The sequence below is a fragment of the Bos javanicus genome, chromosome 7 (genome assembly GCF_032452875.1).
Source record: "Bos javanicus breed banteng chromosome 7, ARS-OSU_banteng_1.0, whole genome shotgun sequence".
Lineage (NCBI taxonomy): Eukaryota > Metazoa > Chordata > Mammalia > Artiodactyla > Bovidae > Bos > Bos javanicus.
In genome coordinates, this window is record NC_083874.1 from 41,120,613 (window position 1) to 41,143,425 (window position 22,813).

General features: G+C 35.7%; 1 protein-coding gene across 1 annotated transcript; it reads left to right on the top strand.

Moving 5' to 3' along the window:
* Positions 1-21,480: 21,480 nt before the first annotated feature.
* On the top strand, positions 21,481-22,422 carry LOC133252111 (olfactory receptor 2T33-like). The gene has a single exon (XM_061424831.1). It carries the CDS (start codon positions 21,481-21,483, stop codon positions 22,420-22,422), a length of 942 nt encoding a protein of 313 aa, XP_061280815.1.
* The last annotated feature ends 391 nt before the right edge of the window (positions 22,423-22,813 follow it).

Below are 22,813 nucleotides of genomic sequence, written 5' to 3' on the forward strand. Positions count from 1 at the left end.
TTGGCAGTTTGATCATTCTTTGGCATTGCCTTTCTTTGGGATTGGAATGAAAACTGACCTTTTCCAGTCCTGTGGCCACTGCTGAGGTTTCCAAATTTGCTGGCATATTGAGTGCAGCACTTTCACAGCATCATCTTTCAGGATTTGAAGTAACTCAACTGGAATTCCAGTGCCTCCACTAGCTTTATTTGTAGTGATGCTTCCTAAGGCCCACTTGACTTCACATTCCAGGATGTCTGGCTCTAGGTGAGTGATCACATCATCATGATTATCTGGGTCGTGAAGGTCTTTTTTGTACAGTTCTGTGTATTCTTGCCACCTCTTCTTAATAACTTCTGCTTCTGTTAGGTCCATACCATTTCTGTCCTTTATCGAGCCCATCTTTGCATGAAATGTTCCCTTGGTCTCTCTAATTTTCTTGAAGAGATCTTTAGTCTTTCCTAGATTGTTTCTCAATTGTTTTCCTCTATTTCTTTGCATTTGTCACTAAGGAAGGCTACCTTATCTCTCCTTGCTCTTCTTTGGAACTCTATCTTCAAATGGGTATATCTTTCCCTTTCTCCTTTCTCTTCTTTTCATAGCTAATTGTAAGGCCTCCTCAGACAGCCATTTTGCTTTTTAGCATTTTTCCCCCCTTGGGGATGGTCTTGATCCCTGTCTCCTGTACAATGCCATGAACCTCCATCCATAGTTCATCAGGCACTCTGTCTATCAGATCTAGTCCCTTAAATCTATTTCTCACCTCCACTGTATAATCATAAGGGATTTGATTTAGGTCATACCTGAATGACCTAGTGGTTTTCCCCACTTTCTTCAATTTAAGTCTGAATTTGGCAATAAGGAGTTCATGATCTGAGCCACAGTCACCTCCTGGTCTTGTTTTTGCTCACTGTATAGAGCTACTCCATCTTCGACTGCAAAGAACATAATCAATCTGATTTTGGTGTTGGCCATCCGATGTACATGTGTAGAGTCTTCTCTTGTGTTGTTGGAAGAGGGTGTTTGCTATGACCAGTGCATTCTCTTGGCAACACTCTATTAGCCTTTGCCCTGCTTCCTTCTGTACTCCAAGGCCAAATTTGCCTGTTACTCCAGGTGTTTCTTGACTTCCTATTTTTTCATTCCAGTCCCCTATAATGAAAAGAACATCTTTTTTGGGGTGTTAGTTCATAACCACCCTAAAACTCACTACTGTACACTTCATTAAACTCCAGAGAGAAGAGATACAGCTCCACCCATCAGAACACAGATGCAAGCTCCCCTAACCAGGAAACCTTGACAACCCACTAGTCCAAACCCCACCCACAGGGAGCAGGCTCCACAATAAAGAGGAACCATGAACTTCCAACCTACAGAAAGGGCACTCCAAACAGAGCAATCTTAAAAAATGAAAAGGCAGAGAAATGTTCAGCAGGTAAAAGAACATGATAAATTCCCACCAAACCAAACAAAAGAGGAGGAGATAGACAGTCTACCTGAAAAAGAATTCAGAATAATGATAGTACAGAAGATTCAAAATCTTGAAAACAAAATGGAGTTGCAGATAAATAGACTAGAGACAAGGATTGTGAAGATACAAGGAATGTTTAACAAGGACCTAGAAGAAATAAAGAAGAGTCAATCAATAATGAATAATGCAATAAATAACGTCAAAAGCACTCTGGATGGAACCAACAGTAGAATAACTGAGGCAGAAGATAGGATAAGTGAGGTGGAAGACAGAATGATGGAAATAAATGAAGCAGAGAGGAAAAAAAGGAAAAATAATTAAAAGAAATAAGGACAACTGCTGAGACCTCTGGGGCAATGTTAGGAATCATAGGAGTCCCAGAAGAAGAAGACAAAAAGAAAGGGCATGAGAAAATACTTGAGGAGATAATAGTTGAAAACTTCTCTAAAATGGGGAAGGAAATAGACACCCAAATCCAAGAAACCCAGAGTCCCAAACAGAATAAACCCAAGGCAAAACACTCCAAGACACATATTAACCAAACTAACAAAGATCAAACACAAAGAGCAAATATTAAAAGCAGCAGGGGAAAGCAACAAATAACATATAATAGGATCCCCATAAGGATAACAGCTGATCTTTCAGTAGAAACTCTTCAGGCCAGAAGAGAATGGCAGGCCATAATTGAAGTAAAAGAAAAAAATCCTACAACCTAGATTATTATGCCCACCAAGGATCTCATTCAAATATGAAGGAGAAATCAAAGGTTTTACAGACAAGCAACAGCTGAGAGAATTTAGCACCACCATACCAGCTCTTCAACAAATGCTAAAGGATCTTTTCCAGACAGGAAATACAGAAAAGACTTTTAGCCTCAAACGCAAAACAACAAAGTAAATGGCAATAATTATCAATCAAAATATCAATAATTACCTTAAATGTAAATAGGTTGAATGCTCCAACCAAAAGACAAAGACTGTCTGAATGGATACAAAAACAAGACCCCTATATATGCTGTCTGCAAGAGACCCACCTCAAACCAAGGGAAACATAGAGATTGAAAGTGAAGGTCTGGAAAAAGATATTTCATGTAAATAGAGACCAAAAGAAAATAGGAGTAGCAATACTCATATCAGAAAAAATACACTTTGAAATAAAGGCTGTGAAAAGATACAAAGAAGGACACTACATCGTGATCAAGGATCAATCCAAGAAGAAGATACAACAATTATAAATATATATGCACCCTACATAAGAGCACCTCATACATAAGGCAAATGGTAACAAGTATGAAGGGGAAATTAACAGTAGCACAATAATAGTGGGAGACTCTATTACCCAACTTACACCTATGAATAGATCAATCAAACAGAAAATTAGCAAGGAAACACAAACTTTAAATGATACAATGGACCAGTTAGACCTAATTGATATCTATAGGACATTTCACCCCAAACATTGGATTTCACTTTTTTCTCAAGTGCACATGGAACATTCTCCAGGATAGATCACATCCAAGAACATAAATCAAACCTTGGTAAATTAAAAAAAAAATGAAATCATTTCAAGCATCTTTTCTGATCACAATGCAGTAAGATTAGATGTCAATAACAGGAAAAAAAATCTATTAAAAATACAAACATATGGAGGCTGAAAAAGTTGCTTCTGTAGAACCAACAGATCATGGGAGAAATCATAAAGGAAATCAAAATATGCATAGAAGTAAATGAAGATGAAAACATGACAACCCAAACCTATGGGCTTCAGTAAAAGCAGTGCTAAAGGGAAGATTCATAGCAATACAGGTTTACCATAAGAAACAAGAGAAAATTCAAATAACAACCTAACTTTACACCTAAAGCAACTAGGAAAAGAAGAAATTAAGAACCCCAGGGTTAGTAAAAAGAAAGAAATCATAAAAATTAGAGCAGAAATAAATGAAAAATAAACAAGGGAGACTATAGCAAAAGTCAACAAAACTTAAAACGGGTTCTTTGAGAATATAAATAAAATAGACAAACCATTAGCCAGACTCATCAAAAAAAAAAAAAAAAAAGGGAAAAGACTCAAATCAACAAAGAAATGAAAACAGAAATCACAACAGACAACACAGAAATAAAAAGGATCATAAGAGACTAGTATCAGCATCAGTATGCCAATAAAATGGACAACTTGGAAGAAATGAACGAATTCTTAGAAAAGTATAACCTTTCAAAACTGAACCAGGAAGAAATATAAAATCTTGATAGACCCATCACAAGCACAGAAATCGGAACAGTAATAAAAAATCTTCCAAAAAGCAAAAGCCCAGGACCAGTTTGTTTCACACGTGAATTCTACCAAAAATTGAGAGAACAGCTAACACTTACCCTACTCAAACTCTTCCAGAAAATTGCAGAGGAAGGTAAACTGCCAAACTCATTCTATGAGGCCACTATCACCCTGATATCAAAACCAGACAAAGATGCCACAAAAAATAAAACTACAGGCCAATATCACTGATGAACATAGATGCAAAAACCCTCATTAAAATTCTAGCAAACAGAACCCAACAACATATTAAAAAGATCATCCATCATGACGAAGTGGGCTTTATCCCAGGGATGCAGGGATTCTTCAGTTCAGGTCAGTTCAGTTCAGTCGCTCAGTCGTGTCCAACTCTTTGCAACTCCATGAATTGCAGCACGCCAGGCCTCCCTGTCCATCACCAATTCCCGAAGTTCACTCAGACTTACGTCCATCGAGTCAGTGATGCCATCCAGCCATCTCATCCTCTGTCATCTCCTTTTCCTCTTGCCCCCAATCCCTCCCAGCATCAGAGTCTTTTCCAATGAGTCAACTCTTCACGTGAGGTGGCCAAAGTACTGGAGTTTCAGCTTTAGCATCATTCCTTCCAAAGAAATCCCAGAGCTGATCTCCTTCAGAATGGACTGGTTGGATCTCCTTGCAGTCCAAGGGACTCTCAAGAGTCTTCCCCAACACCACAATTCAAAAGCATCAATTCTTCAGTGCTCAGCTTTCTTCACAGTCCAACTCTCACATCCATACATGACCACTGAAAAAACCACAGCCTTGACTAGATGAAACTTTGTTGGCAAAGTAATGTCTCTGCTTTTCAATATGCTATCTAGATTGGTCATAACTTTCCTTCCAAGGAGTAAGCGTCTTTTAATCTCATGGCTGCAGTCACCATCTGCAGTGATTTTGGAGCCCCCAAAAATAAAGTCTGACACCGTTTCCACTGTTTCCCCATCTATTTCCCATGAAGTGATGGGACCAGATGCCATGATCTTCGTTTTCTGAATGTTGAGTTTTAAGCCAACCTTTTCACTCTTCTCTTTCACTTTCATCCAGAGGCTTTTTAGTTCCTCTTCGCTTTCTGCCATAAGGGTGATGTCATCTGCATATCTGAGGTTATTGATATTTCTCCCAGCAATCTTGGTTCCAGCTTGTGCTCCTTTCAGCCGAGCATTTCTCATGATACACTCTGCATATAAGTTAAATAAGCCGGGTGACAGTATACAACTTTGATGTACTCATTTTCCTATTTGGAACCAGGGATTCGTCACTATTCATAAATTGATCAATGTGATACACCACATTAACCAATTGAAAGATAAAAACCATGTGGTTATCTCTATAGATGCAGAGAAAGCCTTTGACAAAATTCAAAATTTATGATAAAAACTCTCCAGAAAGCAGGCATAGAAGGAACATACCTCAGCATAATAAAAGCCATATTTGATAAACCCACAGCAAATATTATCCTCAATGGTGAAAAATTGAAAGCATTTCCTCTAAAGTCAGGAACAAGGTAAGGGTGCCCCCTCCCAGCACTACTATTCAACTTAGTTCTGAAAGTTTTAGCCACAGCAGTCATAGAAGAAAAAGAAATAAAAGGAATCCAGATTGGAAAAGAAGAAGTAAAACTCTCACTGTTTGCAGATGACATGATCCTCTACGTAGAAAACCCTAAAGATACCATCAGAAAATTACTAGAGCTAATCAATGAATATAGTAAATTTGAAGATATAAAATTAATACACAGAAACCCCTTGCATTCCTATACAGTAACAATGTGAAATCAGAAAGAGAAATTAAGGAAATAATTCCATTCACCATTGCAACAAAAAGAATAAAATACTTAGGAATAAAACTACCTAAAGAAACAAAAGACCTATATAAGAAAAGTATAAAAGACTGATGAAAGAAATCAAAGATGACACAAATAGATGGAGAAATATACCATGCTAATGGATTTGAGAATCAATATAGTGAAAATGAGTATACCACTCAAAGTGATCTATAAATTCAATGTAATCCCTATCAAGCTACCAACAGTATATTTCACAGAATTGGAACAAATTTCAAATTTGAACAAAAAAAAAATTCACAATTTGTATGGAAATACAAAAAACCCTCAAATAGCCAAAGCAATCTTGATAAAGAAGAATGGAATTGGAGGAATCAACCTGCCTGATTTCAGACTATAATACAAAGCTACAGTCATCAAGAGGACTTCCCTGGTGGCTCAAATGGTAAAGCATCTGCCTACAATGCGGGAGACCTGGGTTTGATCCCTGGATCTGGAAAATCCCCTGGAGAAGGAAATGGCAACCCACTTCAGTACTCTTGCCTGGAAAATCCCATGGATGGAGGAGCCTGGTAGGCTACAGTCCATGGGGTTGCAAAGAGTTGGACATGACTGAGTGATTTCACTTTCACTTTTCACAGTCATCAAGATAGTATGGTACTGGCACAAAGACAGATATATAGATCAATAGAACAAAATAGAAAGCCCAGAGATAAGTCCACTCACTTATGGGCACCTTATCTTTGACAAAGGAGGCAGAACTATACAATAGAGAAAAGACAATCTCTTTAACAAATGGTGGTGGGAAAACTGGTCAGCCACCTGTAAAAGAATGAAACTAGAACACTTTCTAACACTGAACAGTTCAGTTCAGTCGTTCAGTCGTGTCCGACTCTTTGCAACCCCGTGAATTGCAGCACGCCAGGCCTCCCTGTCCATCACCAACTCCTGGAGTTCACTCAGACTCACGTCCATCGAGTCAGTGATGCCATCCAGCCATCTCATCCTCTGTCGTCCCCTTCTCCTCCTGACCCCAATCCTTCCCAGCATCAGAGCATTTTCCAATGAGTCAACTCTTTGCATGAGGTGGCCAAAGTACTGGAGTTTCAGCTTTAGCATCATTCCTTCCAAAGAACACCCAGGACTGATCTCGTTTAGAATGGACTGGTTGGATCTCCTTGCAGTCCAGGGGACTCTCAAGAGTCTTCTCCAACATCACAATTCAAAAGCATCAATTCTTCAGTGCTCAGCTTTCTTCACAGTCCAACTCTTACATCCATACATGACTACTGGAAAAACCATAGCCTTGACTAGATGGGTAACATCATACACAAAAATAAACTCAAAATGGATTAAAGATCTGAATGTAAGACCAGAAACTATAAAAATCCTAGAGGAAAACATAGGTTAAACACTCTCTGACATAAATCACAGCAAGATCCTCTGTGACCAACTCCCAGAGTAATGGAAATAAAGCAAAAGTAAACAAATGGGAACTAGTTAAACTTACAAGCTTTTGCACAACGAAGAAAACTATAAGCAAGGTGAAAAGACAGCCTTCAGAATGGGAAAAATAATAGCAAACAAAGCAACTGAAAAAGAATTAATTTAAGAAAATATACAAGAAGTTCATGCATCTGAATACCAGAAATATAACTGACCCAATCAAAAAATGGGCCAAAGAACTAAACAGACGTTTCTCCAAAAAAGACATACAGATGGCTAACAAATACATGAAAAGATGCTCAACCTCACTCATTATCAGAGAATGTCAATCAAATCATATTGAAGTACGATCAGGTATGGTCATGTTGGTCAGAATGGCTGCCTTATTAAAAAGTATACAAACAATAAATGCTGGAAAGGGTGTGAAAAAAGGGAACCCTCTTACACTATTGGTGGGAATACAAACTAGTGCAGCCACTATGGATAACAGTATGGCGATTTCTTAAAGAAAAAAGAAAACTGCCATACAACCCAGCAATCCCACTTCTGGGCATACATACTGAGGAAACCAGAATTGAAAGGGACACGTGTACCCCAGTGTTCATCGAAGCACTGTTTACAATAGCTAGGACATGGAAGCAACCTAGATGCTCATCAGCAGATGAATGAATAAGAAAGTTGCAGTACATATACACAATGGAATATTACTCAGCTATTAAAAAGAAGGCATTTGAATCTGTTCTAATGAGGTGGATGAAACTGGAGTCTATCATACAGTGAAGTAAGTCAGAAAGAAAAGCACCAATACAGCATATTAATGCATTTTTATGGAATTTAGAAAGATGGTAACAATGGCGCTATATGCTTGAGAGCAAAAGAGACACAAATATAAAGAGCAGACATTTGGACTCTGTGGGAGAAGGCAAAGGTGGGATGATTTGAGAGAATAGCATTGAAACATGTGTATTACCATATGTGAAATAGGTGACCAGTCCAAGTTTGATGAATGAAATGGGGCACTCAGAGCCAGTGCACTGGGACAACCCAGAGGGATGGGGTGGGGAGGGAGGTGGGAGAGGTGTTCACAATGGGGGACACATGTACACCCATGGCTGATTCATGTCAATGTATGGCAAAAACCACCACAGTATTGTAAAGCAATAGCTTCCTATTGAAATAAAAAAAAAAAAACAAAAAACTTCCCATGTGGCTCAGTTGGTTAAGAATCTGCCTGTGATGTAGGATACCTGGGTTTGATCCCTGGTTCAGGAAGATCCCCTGAAGAAGGGATTGGCAGCTCACTCTAGTATTCTTGCCTGGAGAATTTCATGGACAGAGCAACCTGGTGGACTATACAGTCCATGGTGTCCCAAAGAATCAAAGAGAACCGAGTGACTTTCACTTTTTCACTTTTCATGAATAAAACTAAACAAAATTGCTAAACCACAAGTGTTGCATATGCAGACATTTCACCTCATAAATGATCATGCAGGAAAAACTATAACACCTGTGCTCTTTACTGTTGAAATCAACAGTCCAAGATGGTAAAGTTATTTCTCTGGAGGTTATATTAGATAGATAGATAATAGATAGTTATGTGTCTCTCTCTCTATGCATTCATATATCTACACATACACACATTTATTAAATATAAAATTTGAGAAAATATGGAAGAAAACTTCGGTGAAAAAACATTTTAGGGATGACTGGGTTTGGGGAAAGCAATCAAACAACAGCAAAACCATAACTTAATAGATTTCTCTTTTGGGTCATAAGTCAAATTTTCCAGTTTAGTAGTAGTTGTCAAGGAATTTTTGAATTCATTTAAAATCATCAGATACATTTTTTCCTTGGGATTTATGTTTCATTGTTGATAAACATATAATACAAAATTACAATTAAAAAATTCAACTGAATCTATTTGGTAATAATTTCATTTACAATAATCATTATATCCAGAAATATTTTAAAAGTCTTCATTTATTATCCATCAATTTTGTTTGTACTTTCTGGCATATCCAGGGTTAAAAGAAATGGCTGGCCAAGTAAAATTAATTAAATATAGTTGTGGTATTATTAAAGTGATGAAGTAGTCTATAGCTCCTAGAAGCTCATCTATTTTTTTCTCTTGTTTAAAATTTAAGTCAATTTGAATGTGAAATATCTATTTTTAAAATTTAATGAGTATTAAAAGCACACACAATCTCTATTAACTCAGATAATTTATTGTTTGTTTCTTTGTCATCACATGCTAAAAATCTTTCTTGCAAACTTGAGGAAATCTCCTCGTATGCCTCAATCTCCTGGAAAATTTATATCATTGAAGGTGGCTGGGGAATAACCAATAAGAAAAAGGCCCTTTTCTTCCCTTATTTTTAGAGAGCTCAAAGGGCCCTAACTAAACCTAGAGAGGTCAGGGTTGAATAGAGAAACCTTGCATTATCCTTAGAATGAAAACTAACACAGAAGAATGGGTACTCAGTTCTCGATTAGCCAACCCAGGCATAGGTTTAGTGTTTGAAGAAGTGCTCAGAATGATAAGGCAGACCTCTCTGGAGCATGAATAATGCTTTAATGAACATCATGATGTTCTTATGCATATAAACTAAGATTTTATAATTAGAATATCACAACTTTGAAGTATTTAAAACTATATCAAATAGAAGTTAATATTTGGGTGCCTTCAAATTTTCCTTTTATTCTTTCTCCTAGTTCTCCAGCACCCATACTGATGTACACTGTATCTACAACATCAGCTACTTTTATTTTACAATTTCCAAAGATATAAATATTCCATAGTATATACATATTAACAAATTTAGGTATTTATGTCACCTTAGTGACATAAAATCGGAGAAGACAATGGCACCCACTCCAGTATTCTTGCCTGGAAAATTCCATGGATGGAGGAGCCTAGTGGGCTGCAGTCCATGGGGTCGCTAGGAGTTGGACACGACTGAGCGACTTCACTTTCACTTTTCACTTTCCTGCATTGGAGAAGGAAATGGCAACCCACTCCACTATTCTTGCCTGGAGAATCCCAGGGACAGCGGAGCCTGGTGGGCTGCTGTCTATGGGGTCGCACAGAGTCGGACATGACTGAAGTGGCTTAGCAGCAGCAGTAGCAGTGACATAAAATGGGAGAAGGCAATGGCACCCCACTCCAGTACTCTTGCCTGGAAAATCCCATGGACGGAGGAGCCTGGAAGGCTGCAGTCCATGGAGTCGCTGAGGGTCAGACAGGACTGAATGACTTCACTTTCACTTTTCACTTTCATGCTTTGGAGAAGGAAATGGCAACCCACTCCAGTGTTCTTGCCTGGAGAATCCCAGGGACGGGGGAGCCTGGTGGGCTGCCGTCTATGGGGTCACACAGAGTCGGACATGACTGACACAACTTAGCAGCAGCAGCGGCAGCAGTGACATAAAATAGCTTAATTTTTTTTTTTATGGCAGTTAAGTTCATCTAAAGGAACTTGCTTTATTTTCTTGTACTTTTGGCTAAGAATTTTCCATCTCTGATAATTCGTGTCTTTTAACAATAATAAATTTATTCAAAAGCAAAATGGAAAATAAACAAAATCTAAACCCAAACTCTATTATGGTTGTTGTTGTTTTTAATGTAGGAAAAATGAGATGTAGGGAGACTACTACCTCTTGTCCATATATCTGTCAATAAAATAATCAATAGACAATTTATAATAGGAATGGAAAACAATTTTGAGCCAAACTGAGTACTACCGCCCAGAAGACAGGCTCTCAGATATCTCTAAGGATGAATTTGCTTCAGAGGGTCATGATTTTCAGCACAGCTTTATGTCTTAGAAGAAAGAGCTTTAAACAAGTCAGGGAAATATTCATTCAAGTTTCAGGAAAAAAAAAAAAAAAAGGACCAGCATGTACACAGCGAGTCAGTATGGTCTTGACACTTGGGGAGGAAGAGTACTAGCATCTGTGCCTCAGGAAAGAAGGAGTTTAATTCTTTATTTTTAGGATGTACATTTCTTTACTTTTGGTCAGCGCATCCTTTTCTTTAATGATTAAATTAGATGTACAATGCATGTTTGATATTTCATAAACTGGCTGTTTCAATCAGCACAAAATAGAAGTTAACTCATGATAAGGCAGAATAATATCCCCATACCTACCTCAAAATGTGAAAAGTGTTTTCATATATCCTATCAAAGCAAAGAAATTTGTAATTTCAAATGTATTGTGCTGCTTTTTATAATGTTTAAATGGATACAAATCAGCTTTTAAGATAATGGGAACTTAAAAACAATAAACCATTTGGAAGATACTATTTTTCCCTTAACAAAGTACATGCCAGAGACAAAATGTATTCTTTTTCATTGAAGCAAATGATAGAATAAAATCTGTCAGCTGTCACTTCCAGCTTTGGATAGAAATTTCCAATAACCTTCTGAGACACGTATGATCTGTTCTTCTAGATCTGGTCACCATAAATATCCTATGTGTTCTAGAGGGTTGTTACTGCTGTTTCCCAAAAGCAGCTAAATATTAAGTGGACATAAACTAAAGAGAAATATATTGCTACAGAATCTCTCTTGTTTTTATTATTAGTGTTCTATTTATATTTTTTCCTTCAGTTATGAGCAGAATCAAGGTTGCCAACCATTCATTTTGCTCTTGCCAAGTAGTCAGCTACCAGGCTGCCTACAAACCTCCTGCCCTTGTAAGCTGTCAATTTAAACTGAATTAACTGATATGTAGTCTAAGTCACTTACATTCTTATGCAAGTGAAAACATATATAAATCAGGCAAATCAAAATAAATATGGATACGGAAATCCTCATTTCACAGAAAAACTTTGTAAATTTTGTCTATGAGATGTGAGGTTGCACACGACTTAAAGTAAATAAACAATAATGTTTCCTCCAAAACAACAACAAGAAAAAAGATAGCTTGAGGTACTTAGAGCTAGCAAAATAAATAAATAAATAAAAAGTTCCAACTATAAATATGGAAGTTATCGGAAGGGGAATAGAGACAAAATGGGGCAGGAAACTCATTCAAAGATAATAGTGTATAAAAAAAATTCCAAATCTTGTAATAGAAGTGTATACACAGATCCAGGAAATATAAAGGGCATCATATGAGAGAAATCTGAAGTTACTCATATTGATAAAAAACTGAAATTAAATTGTCAATGTTAAAAGGCAAAAAATAAAATTTTGACAAGAGAAAAGTAACCCATCAACTATAAAAAAATTAAAACTACCCATAAGATTATCAGTGAAGTTTTAGCAGAAACCTTGCAGATTGGAAAGATGTGGAAACGTATTTGAATGACTAAAAGAAAAATTGTTCATACAAGAATACTTGACATTTCAAAACTGTTGATACATATCAACAGAAAGAACTGAAGGTTTTCCCACATCAATATGATTGAGGGAGTTAATAGTCAGTGGAATTGTTTTACAATAAATGCTAAAGAAACTTTCAAGTTGCATTAAAGATGTTAACAAAGCAATAAAATAGCATAAAATATTAAATTCACTGAAAAAGATAAAGATATAGAAAAGATATAGAGAAATATACACTACTACATTAACAGTAGAGGATAACTTACCTTTACTTGTAGTATAAAAGTAAAAAATACAAGGATTAAAAACAACAGTCACAATTATGTTAATGGAGACATAATACAAATAGATGCAGATTATAACATTTGTACCATAAAATATGTATGGTAAGAAAAAGAAAAAGGCTTTGTATGCAAGTTAAATGAAGTTGTTATCACTTCAAAATAGGCCATTATAACTATACATATTTTATGTATGCTCTGTGATAAAAAAATATATCTATAGAGTTACACAAAAGAGAGAGAATAATAAAATATTAGTACATATCCAAATAGGTAATACAGACAGAGAATCAAAGAAAGAAACTGTGGACTTAACACCAGAGACCGAATATACCTAACAGACATATATGAAATGAAAGAAGAAAGATAACAACATGAATCTTGGTATATCAATGAAACTGATGACCTAGAAGAAGTAGGTAAATTCCTTGAAACATACAACCAGGAAAAAATAGATCTGAACAAGCCTATAATTTATGAGGACATTGAATCAGCAATCAAGAGCCTTCAAAGAAAAGGCAAAGACATGATGGTTTCCCTGGTGAGCCTATTAATTACTCAAAGAAATAGCATCAATCCTTATCAAACCCTTCCAAAAAACTGAGAAACAAAAAAAAAAAAGACATTTACAAACTCTTTTTATGGGGTCAGTATTATCCTCTCACAAAGTCGGAAAAAGATACCACAAGAAAACAAAAGTGCAGAAAAATATCCATCACAAAGTTCCAAAAATTCTCAAGAAAATACTAGATCATTGACTTCATCTCCACACTGAAAGAATCTTACACAATGAATAAAGATAATTTATCCTTGAGATCCAAGAATGGTTAAACACAAGAAAAATCAATGTGATATACCACATTAAGAATAAAATCACATGGTGTTTTAAATAAATGCAGGAACAGGGTTTGAAAAATTCAGCACTGATGATAAACATTCTCAACATGCTAGAATCAGAGGAATTTATATGAACAAAATAAATGTCATATAAGAAAAACCCACAGCTAACCTCATACTTGAGCAATACCACTAAAATCAGGAGCAAGGTAGGAGAGTGGCTTGTTGCTCAGTCCATGGGGTCACAAAGAGTTGCGCATGACTGAGCAACAAACCACACTAATTCCAAAATTTATGTGGAACCATCAAAAAAGTTAACATACCCCAAATAATCTAGAAAAGCAGAGCAAAGCAACCTATGTCCTTAGTTCAAAATATGTTTGCTAAGTCACTTCAGTCGTGTCCAACTCTGTGTGACCCCATAGATGGCAGCCCACCAGGCCCCCCCGTCCCTGGGATTCTCCAGGCAAGAACACAGGAGTGGGTTGCCATTTCCTTCTCCAATGCATGAAAGTGAAAAGTGAAAGTGAAGTCGCTCAGTCGTGTCCGACCCTCAGCGACCCCATGGACTGCAGCCTTCCAGGCTCCTCCATCCTTGGGATTTTTCCAGGCAAGAGTATGAAGTGGGTTGACATTGCCTTCTCTGCTTATTAAACAGTATTGTTAAGCAAATCTCCTGTTCATAATAGTCAAGTCATGATTTTAGGATCAGGTGAGTCAAACAAGCACTTTCTTTTTAGATCAAATATATTGAGATTGAAAATAATCTACATGCAGAAGTATTTGGTCATCTGTGTTCTCCTAGGTTCCCATTAACATTTGAGTACCTGGAACTCAGGACTCCCTAAGGTTTTACCTCTGTGGTTTACATTTTATATTAGAGCAGAAGAAGCATTAGTAGGTTCAAAACAGTGATTCAGGTGCCAGAGCCAAGTAGCATCATCCATCTCCCTCAAAATGGCTACTTCTGACACAGGCGAGTGCTAAAACCAAGACCAAATGTATGAAACTTGAGCTGGTGTTCTCTAATGTGCTTATCTATTTTGCTTCCAAAATGTTAAGGACTATAACATGATCTATAGCAATTTGAAAATAAGAAATTAACTTACTGCAATGTCATGGATTTCATGCAATGACATTATAAATATTCCCTTTTACTCTTTGCCATACATATTCATGGCCTTGAATGTCTCAGTTCACATGCTACCTAAGACCATTCTGACTGTTACATTATGCTGCATAATAGAAATTTAATACTTTTACAATAGATCTTCTCATTATGCATTATAAAGAAACAAAAATCTTTTGTGAATAGATGACATTTTCATTTTATTTTATATTACTTTTAGAATGAAATCTAGAAAAAGTTCACTGGTTTTAAGCAATAAGAATAGTGCTAGGGTACTTACTCAATACTGCTAAACTGATATAGAGATTTTAAACTTTATACTATATTTTTACTACATCCCATTTGGTAATGAATATTATCAAAGAAAACTTAAGTCCAAGGTTTAGTGTATAAAAATGTTTTGTTTCATATGTGGATTTCTTTAATTTCTCCTGAGACTATATATTGTATAGACATATATTACATAAATTTATCGAACTGTAATTATGTGCAGTATATGATTGAACTTTTCAAGAGATGGAAATTTATTCATGCTCCAGCCCTAAGTTAAGTGAATGCATCTAATTAACTATCTATTTGTATTTATTAGTATTCTTTAGACAGAGAAGGCAATGGCACCCCACTCCAGTACTCTTGCCTCGAAAATCCCACAGAGGGAGGAGCCTAGAAGGCTGCAGTCCATGGGATCGCTGAGGGTCGGACACGACTGAGCGACTTCACTTTCACTTTTCACTTTCATGCATTGGAGAAGGAAATGGCACCCCACTTCAGTGTTCTTGCCTGGAGAATCCCAGGGACGGGGGAGCCTGGTGGGCTGCCATCTATGGGGTCGCACAGAGTCGGACACGACTGAAGCGACTTAGCAGCAGCAGCAGTATTATTTAGAAAAAGTGAGTTTTAGAGCACATAAAAGCAATGGTGCCTACTATTTATTGAGAACTTATAATTCTAAGTAATCAGTTAAGCACATCTTTTATATTTCCTTTAATCTTACAACTATGTAATATAACCATGTATGCATTTTTAAAACAGAAGCTTGAAATACATAGGGGTGAGAAATGTATTTTACTTCACCGAACTTGCAATTAATAGAATACAAAATAGAAAGAGCTCTGTTTGATTTATAAACCTGACCTAACTTCTTCAATTCCCTCTGATTGAGTTTTGAATGATCTGGAATCTTCTGATGAGTTTCTTTGCTGTATTTTAACCATGAAAGACAGGAGTTACTGTGTTCCCTTGGTTAAATTAATATTCCTATAGTTATATATTTTTATATGTATTTATAAATGCATTTTAAAATATTTATGCCATATTTTGTCTTTGCAGTTTACTTGCTAGCAAAACTAGGCATAGAAAATGCATCCATCCAGAATGAATATGACCAATGGGTTTCTTTATTCAAACTAATTTTTAAATTACATGAAAGATAATTATTTAATGTAGCTTATAACCTTGAGAATCCATTACTTAATATATTACAGTGCTTGCTTATTAAATGTTTTTATCTTCTCACTGTCAAGACTGTGAATATGACAAAAACTAAGAGACCTAATTTAGCTTGGAAACTTAAATTTCAGAACCTGGGTTCTGGACTGGTGGCTCTGCATTTGATACATGTCTTCTCCTTTATTCTCCAGGGAAACGAAAGTAGTGAAAAAGTGAAAGTGAAGTCATTCAGTCGTGTTCGACTCTTTGAAACCCCATGGATTGTAGCCTGCTAGGCTCCTGCATCCGTGGGATTTTCCAGGCAAGAATACAGGAGTGGGTTGCCATTTCTTTCTCCAGATCTTCCCCACCCAGGGATTGAACCCAGGTCACCCACACTGCAGGCAGACTCCTTACTGTCTGAGCTACCAGGGAAGCAAAAGTAACCTAACTCTAATTTAATTCATGTGCAACTCTAAAATATCAGTGTCTACTTAATTCAATTATTATGACATTCCATGAGATAAAACATATTGAGTTAGCATAGTGTTTGAAATAATATTTTCTACAACTATTATCCTTGTTATGTCTAAGTGACCATAACTATAGAACGCTGATGTGCAATTAATCATTTCAGCTTTAAAATGTCAGGTCATTTTGAAAGAAAAAAGGTTTTATGAAAGCCTAGCTAATTTATGAATCTGCATGTGTGTAACACAGAGCATACATACAGTTGGGTAGGGTGAAGTTTTGGTAATTATGGGGAAACCACATTATAATGGAGAGAAATGAGATAATGGTGAAGATTTAAGGGACTTCCCTGGAGGTCCAGTGGTTAAGACTTTGCTCTTCTGTTGAAACATGTAAAATATCATGTATGAAACGAGATGCCAGTCCAGGTTCGATGCACGATACTGGATGCTTGGGGCTAGTGCACTGGGACGACCCAGAGGGATGGTATGGGGAGGGAGGAGGGAGGAGGGTTCAGGATGGGGAACACATGTATACCTGTGGTGGATTCATTTTGATATTTGGCAAAACTAATACAATTATGTAAAGTTTAAAAATAAAATTAAATTAAAAAAAAAAGACTTTGCTCTTCTGATGCATGGACTGTGGATTTGATCCCTGGTTGGAGAACTAAGATGCCACATGCCATGAAGCATGATCAAAAACAAAACAAAACAGAAAATAACAACAGCAACAACAAAAACCTATAGTTCTGTGTAACTAGTGATTTTATGCAACTGGAAAAATAAATAACAAGTGATTTTATTCTTTTTTTTAAAGTGTGAGCAGCAACATAGATGACTAGTTATACTCATAAATCTATGATGCATTTTGAACATATTGAATTATACAGATGAATTCACTTGAGTAAAGCACCCTTTCTGATAGGAAACAACACATAATGTGATTTTATCTTTTATTTTACCCTATGATTTAAAAATCTTCAGGAGTAAATAAATTATTTTATGCATGATAATTTCCATAACATACTAAAATTCTTATAAGCTATTTAATAGTAAACCTATGAGAAATGTTTCAAAATAGGTAAAGAACCAATATCTTTAGAATAATCAAATTTACCATGGTTATGTTTTCTCTGTGTTCAAAAATTCATAAATGCTGAGTGGAGGGGACAGTCCCACCCAAAAAAATATTGCAAATACTATATCACCTAAATTATTCCTATGTTAAAAAAAGTAGATTTGTATTATATGATTTATATCAAGTAATTATTGATTTTAATTCCAAGGTTACAAAACATATTAATAATAGTAAAAAAAATTAAGGCTAATAAAGGTATTGTGTTGTGACATACATTTTTCTATGCATTTATGTGCATTTTCTCTTGTAATCAATAAATAATCATAAAAGAGATTGACAGTGTATTTCACCCTACTTTGATATGATATTTAAATATATTTTAAGATAAACTGCCTAAATTTATCCACCTACTTATCAGTGACATAGGCATTCATACTCAAGAAGGCTACTCATTAATTCAGTATTTCTATCTCATAAAATCAAATAAAAACTTGCCGCTGAATTTAAAATAAGGAATACAAATATTGCTATCTGTACTCTAACTTTTAATGTGCATTACTAGAGAGCCATATAACGTCTAGACTTTAGATTTCCTAGTAATCTACTGATTAAATTTGAAGTATGAGTATTTTACATGACTTTTTATTTGGAAATATATGACTGAATGAATGAAAATACTTGGTTACCACAATGAACTTTTTTTTTTTTCATTTTACATTTTTATTCCATGTGTAAATTATTCTATTAATTTTAGCAAATAATACACTATATTTTTCAGTGACTTAACCTTTTAAAAAATGTTTATCATTTTAAAACACTTTCTTCTTTGATTGTAAATCCACACAAGGCTTTCAAAATCATGCATAAAATAATTCATCATATAGGGAGGGGGGTTCAGGATGGGGAACACAGATATACCTGTGGCGGATTCATTTAGATATTTGGCAAAACTAATACAATATTGTAAAGTTTAAAAATAAAATAAAATTAAAAAAATATATTGAGAAAATGTCCTTAAGCATGTACATTAGTTAACAGTTTTCATTCAAATAGAAAATACAAAGTGAATCTCAACAGAGCAAGTGAATCCTGTGCTGGAAGACAGTCTAGAAAAATATAAACCTCTTGATTCTAGAAACAAGGAGACTGACTCAGCGAGGGTGGTGGTAACATGCCCATTTCTTATAAATATCTTCTAAGTGAATTTTGAAAAGAATTTGGAATTTTGTCTTCTTGTTATTTAGGTATTCTTTAATTCATTTTGCTAATGTTTGCTCTGAATCTGGACTGGATAAATCGGAAGAATTTTATATTGAAATACATTCAATTCAGCAAATCCATGAAGTCAGAGCCCCATCTTTCCATATTATGTAATTAAAAAAAGAACTCCAAACTAGACAATTGATAGGGTTAACATATTTAATAGGCATAGATGCAAAAGATACTTCAAAACTAATATTATTTACCAAGATCACAGATTCAAACAATGTACATATCGGTAATAAGCAGTTTTATCCCAATAATATTCACACAGTCCAGTATGAGAAGGTCTATTAATGTTATCTAGCTCAATAACACTAAATCAATAATAACATGAATCTCAAATGCATGTAATATTCAATGTAAACTTTGATTTAAAATGATCCAACAATCAAAATTTGTTAAAGTATTGAATAGGCTGGGTAAAATACTGACCATGCATATAAACAAGTCAGAACACTGTACATAACTAAGAATATAAGAAATTATTTAAATCTATAAGGAAAATTCAAACAACTCAATAGAAAACATAGACAAAAGATGCTCAAAGGGAACTTGAAGAAGTAATTCAAGAGGTTAGTGGATATTTTTTTCTTAATATCAATGATCATGTAAATTAAAACAAAAGTAATTTGCATTATTCTATGATTGGCCATAATAGCTGCACCTAACACTATCTGACAGGATCACATATGAAAAGCGACTGAAGCAAAAATCAGCAGTGGATGCCATTAAAAAATTAGGGATTCAGTTATCTCAAAGCCAAAAACAATGCCACTTTTAGATTATTTACTAGACAAAACTCATGTCACATGCATGGGACCATAAACTATACTGATAGAAAATTAGAAAGAAACTAAATATTGACAAATATGCTATCCTCTGCAAACAAGTTACAAAGTGGAGTCATAATTGAAAATTTTCTAAGGTAATAAATATTGTACACGTTATTGGAATAACAAACTGTGATAATGATATGGGCATTATTATATCTTATTTATAGCTATTTTGATTAACAAAGCAAATGTGTATTTTAATGACATAATTGACTTTGATAGTATACATTAGGCACTAAAAATGATGTAAATATTTACTAAAGATATGGTACCATTCACGTAAGTTGCACTGTTTATAAAGTAACTTACAGAAGAACTAAAAAAAAGATTTCCTATACAGGGCTTGCCTGGTGATTCAGTGGTTAAAGAATCTATCTGCAGTGCAGAAGATGCAGATGGTTCAATACCTGGGTGGGGAAGATCCTCTGGAGAAGAAAATGGCAACCCATTCCAATACTCTGGCTGGGAAAATCCCATGGATAGAGTAGCCTGGCTGACTACAGTCCACAGGGTCACAAAAAGACATGACTGAGCAGAGCACACAGCACAGATTATGAATAAAGTGCAAACATAAACTTCCTGGAAATCACTAATCTATTACTTTCTTTAAAAGTCTGATTTACAAAGAAAAGACATATGTTATATAAGAATGAAAGTCATTTGCGTATATATTCAACTCTATTCCCATAGATTCTTATATGTAACAGAAGTAAAAGCTAGCAGCTTTGATGAAAGGAGAATTACTCTTTGGAAATAACTGAAATGCTCCAGATTTTATGTGTAGTGGTGCTGTATCTCAAATGAGTTTTGTGTGATAAATTAAGTTGGGTAATATTTTACTTGATTATATAGTTATATAATCAGTCAATTAAGTATGGTAATCAACCTGCTTGTTAATATTCAAATTAGTTAATAAATTAATATTTTAGTACATTTAAAAGGTGACTATTGATAACAAAGTATGAAAGCCTATAAGTAAGACCAGTTTCTTTATGTTCCTTTAGGTTGTATTCCTTCATGAGTTTTTTAACCATTTATAATGCGTATATTTAACTAATAAAGATTCAGTTTGTAAGTATATGCTAGGTATGAATGTTAACTCTTGAGACATCCCTAAACTGAGAAAATGTCCCTGTAATCAGGAAAACAGGTCACGGTAACATAAGGTGATGGGTGACCCTGAGCAGTATTGGTGTGTGTGTGTGCTAAGTAACTGTAGTAGCTAGAAACTTGATGTACCAAGGCCATGGGCTGTTTGCAGGCATAGAATGGAGAAACTGATCCATTTTCTCTTCATCTCTAGTACACTGAGTTTTAGTAGATTGACATTTTGCTTTGTGTATACAATTTATTTTAAAAATCTAATTCATCATGAGGTTTTTAAAAAAAAGATCTCTTGTAAGAGTAAAAAAAAAGAACAGGAGAAATATTCAATAGTTATGATGTGTACTATATAACATCAATATTGACTAACATGGATTATCTGAAACTCCTTAAGATGGAAGTCCCAAAATTATAGAAATTGAGATTATATAATAACAGTTCCTAATACTATGAATAAATTATCTGTGGCATACTGACAAAATATAGAGAAAGAAGTGCAATTGGGAGTAGTCCATATATAAAAAATCAGTTTATTATGGTGATAAATAGTTGCAAAGAGATGGACAATTGGATACCAAGGCAGACATCTTGTGAAGTGAAAGAATTTAACTCATGATTTTTTTTCCAAGTCTCATTTTTTCTGTTATAGACCAATTTTTCTTAAGGAAATACCCAAGCTTCCTTTTAAGCAGTTCTCATTTCCTAATCATTCATTGTCTTCCAGGAATAACAGGAGTCATGGAAAATGCAAGTGACACCACAGGAATAAATTTCATCCTTCTAGGACTTTTTGACTACACACAGACCCATCTGTTCCTCTTTGCCATGGTGCTCATGGCCTTCCTCAGCTCCCTGATGGGCAACACCTTCATGATCATGCTCATTCAGGTGGATCCCCAGCTGCACACTCCCATGTACTTCCTGCTTAGCCAGCTCTCCTTTATGGACATGATGCTGGTTCTCACTATTGTCCCCAAAATGGCAGCCAACTACCTGATGCACAACAGGTCTATCTCTCCTGCTGGCTGTGGTACTCAAATCTTCCTGTTTCTCACTCTGGGAGGGGGCGAGTGCTTCCTCTTAGCCGCCATGGCGTATGACCGCTATGTGGCCGTATGTCACCCCTTGAGATACCCGATCCTCATGAATCAGAAACTCTGTTTGCACATGACAGCAGGCTCCTGGCTTTTGGGAGGGGTGGATGGGCTGATGCAGGCTGGTGCCACTCTGAGCTTTCCTTACTGCCACTCTCGGGAAGTCAATCACTTCTTTTGTGAGGCACCATCGCTTGTTCACCTTGCCTGTGCTGACACCGTGATTTATGAGTTTTTCATGTACGTCTGTTGCGTCCTGATGCTCTTGATTCCACTGTCTCTCATTCTGGCTTCCTACAGTCTCATCTTGGCTGCTGTGCTCCATATGCAGTCCACCGCAGCCAGGAAGAAAGCCTTTGCGACCTGTTCCTCCCATCTGGCAGTCGTGGGGCTCTTCTATGGCACTCTCATGTTTATCTACATGCGGCCCAAATCCTACCATTCAGGGGTGCATGACAAGGTGGTTTCTGCTTTCTACACCATCTTCACCCCTGTGTTGAACCCCCTTATATACAGTGTGAGGAATAAAGATGTCAAGGGGGCTTTGAGAAAGTGGCTAGTAAAGCACTTTCGATGGTCTCAATAGTGATCATTATTCTCCAAAATGGCATTATTAGATTTAGGTTATGAAATACAGTTTGTATCAACATATTTTCTCTCTCTTTCCCAGTTTGCATTGATTTTTACAAATTATTTCTTTTATATTTGATAAATTAATTAAAAATGACATTTGTCATATTTTTACACCTTATCATATTTTCTTCTGAACTTTGAACCTCAGCAATAAGATTGAGGCACTATAATACAAGATATGTTAAGTATCAACCATGTAATTTGTATTTTGGTATATTCAATAAAAATTCTTAATTATTATGGACATGAATTATTTTAAAAGTGCATAATTATTTTGAAGAAAGTACTGTAGAACTAAATTCATATACTTTTGATAAATTTCAAATGAGCAAATAATTATATAT

What these genes read in the sequence shown, in the direction of transcription:
- LOC133252111 (XM_061424831.1), top strand. Translation starts at nt 21,481, where the DNA reads ATGGAAAATGCAAGTGACACCACAGGAATAAATTTCATCCTTCTAGGA.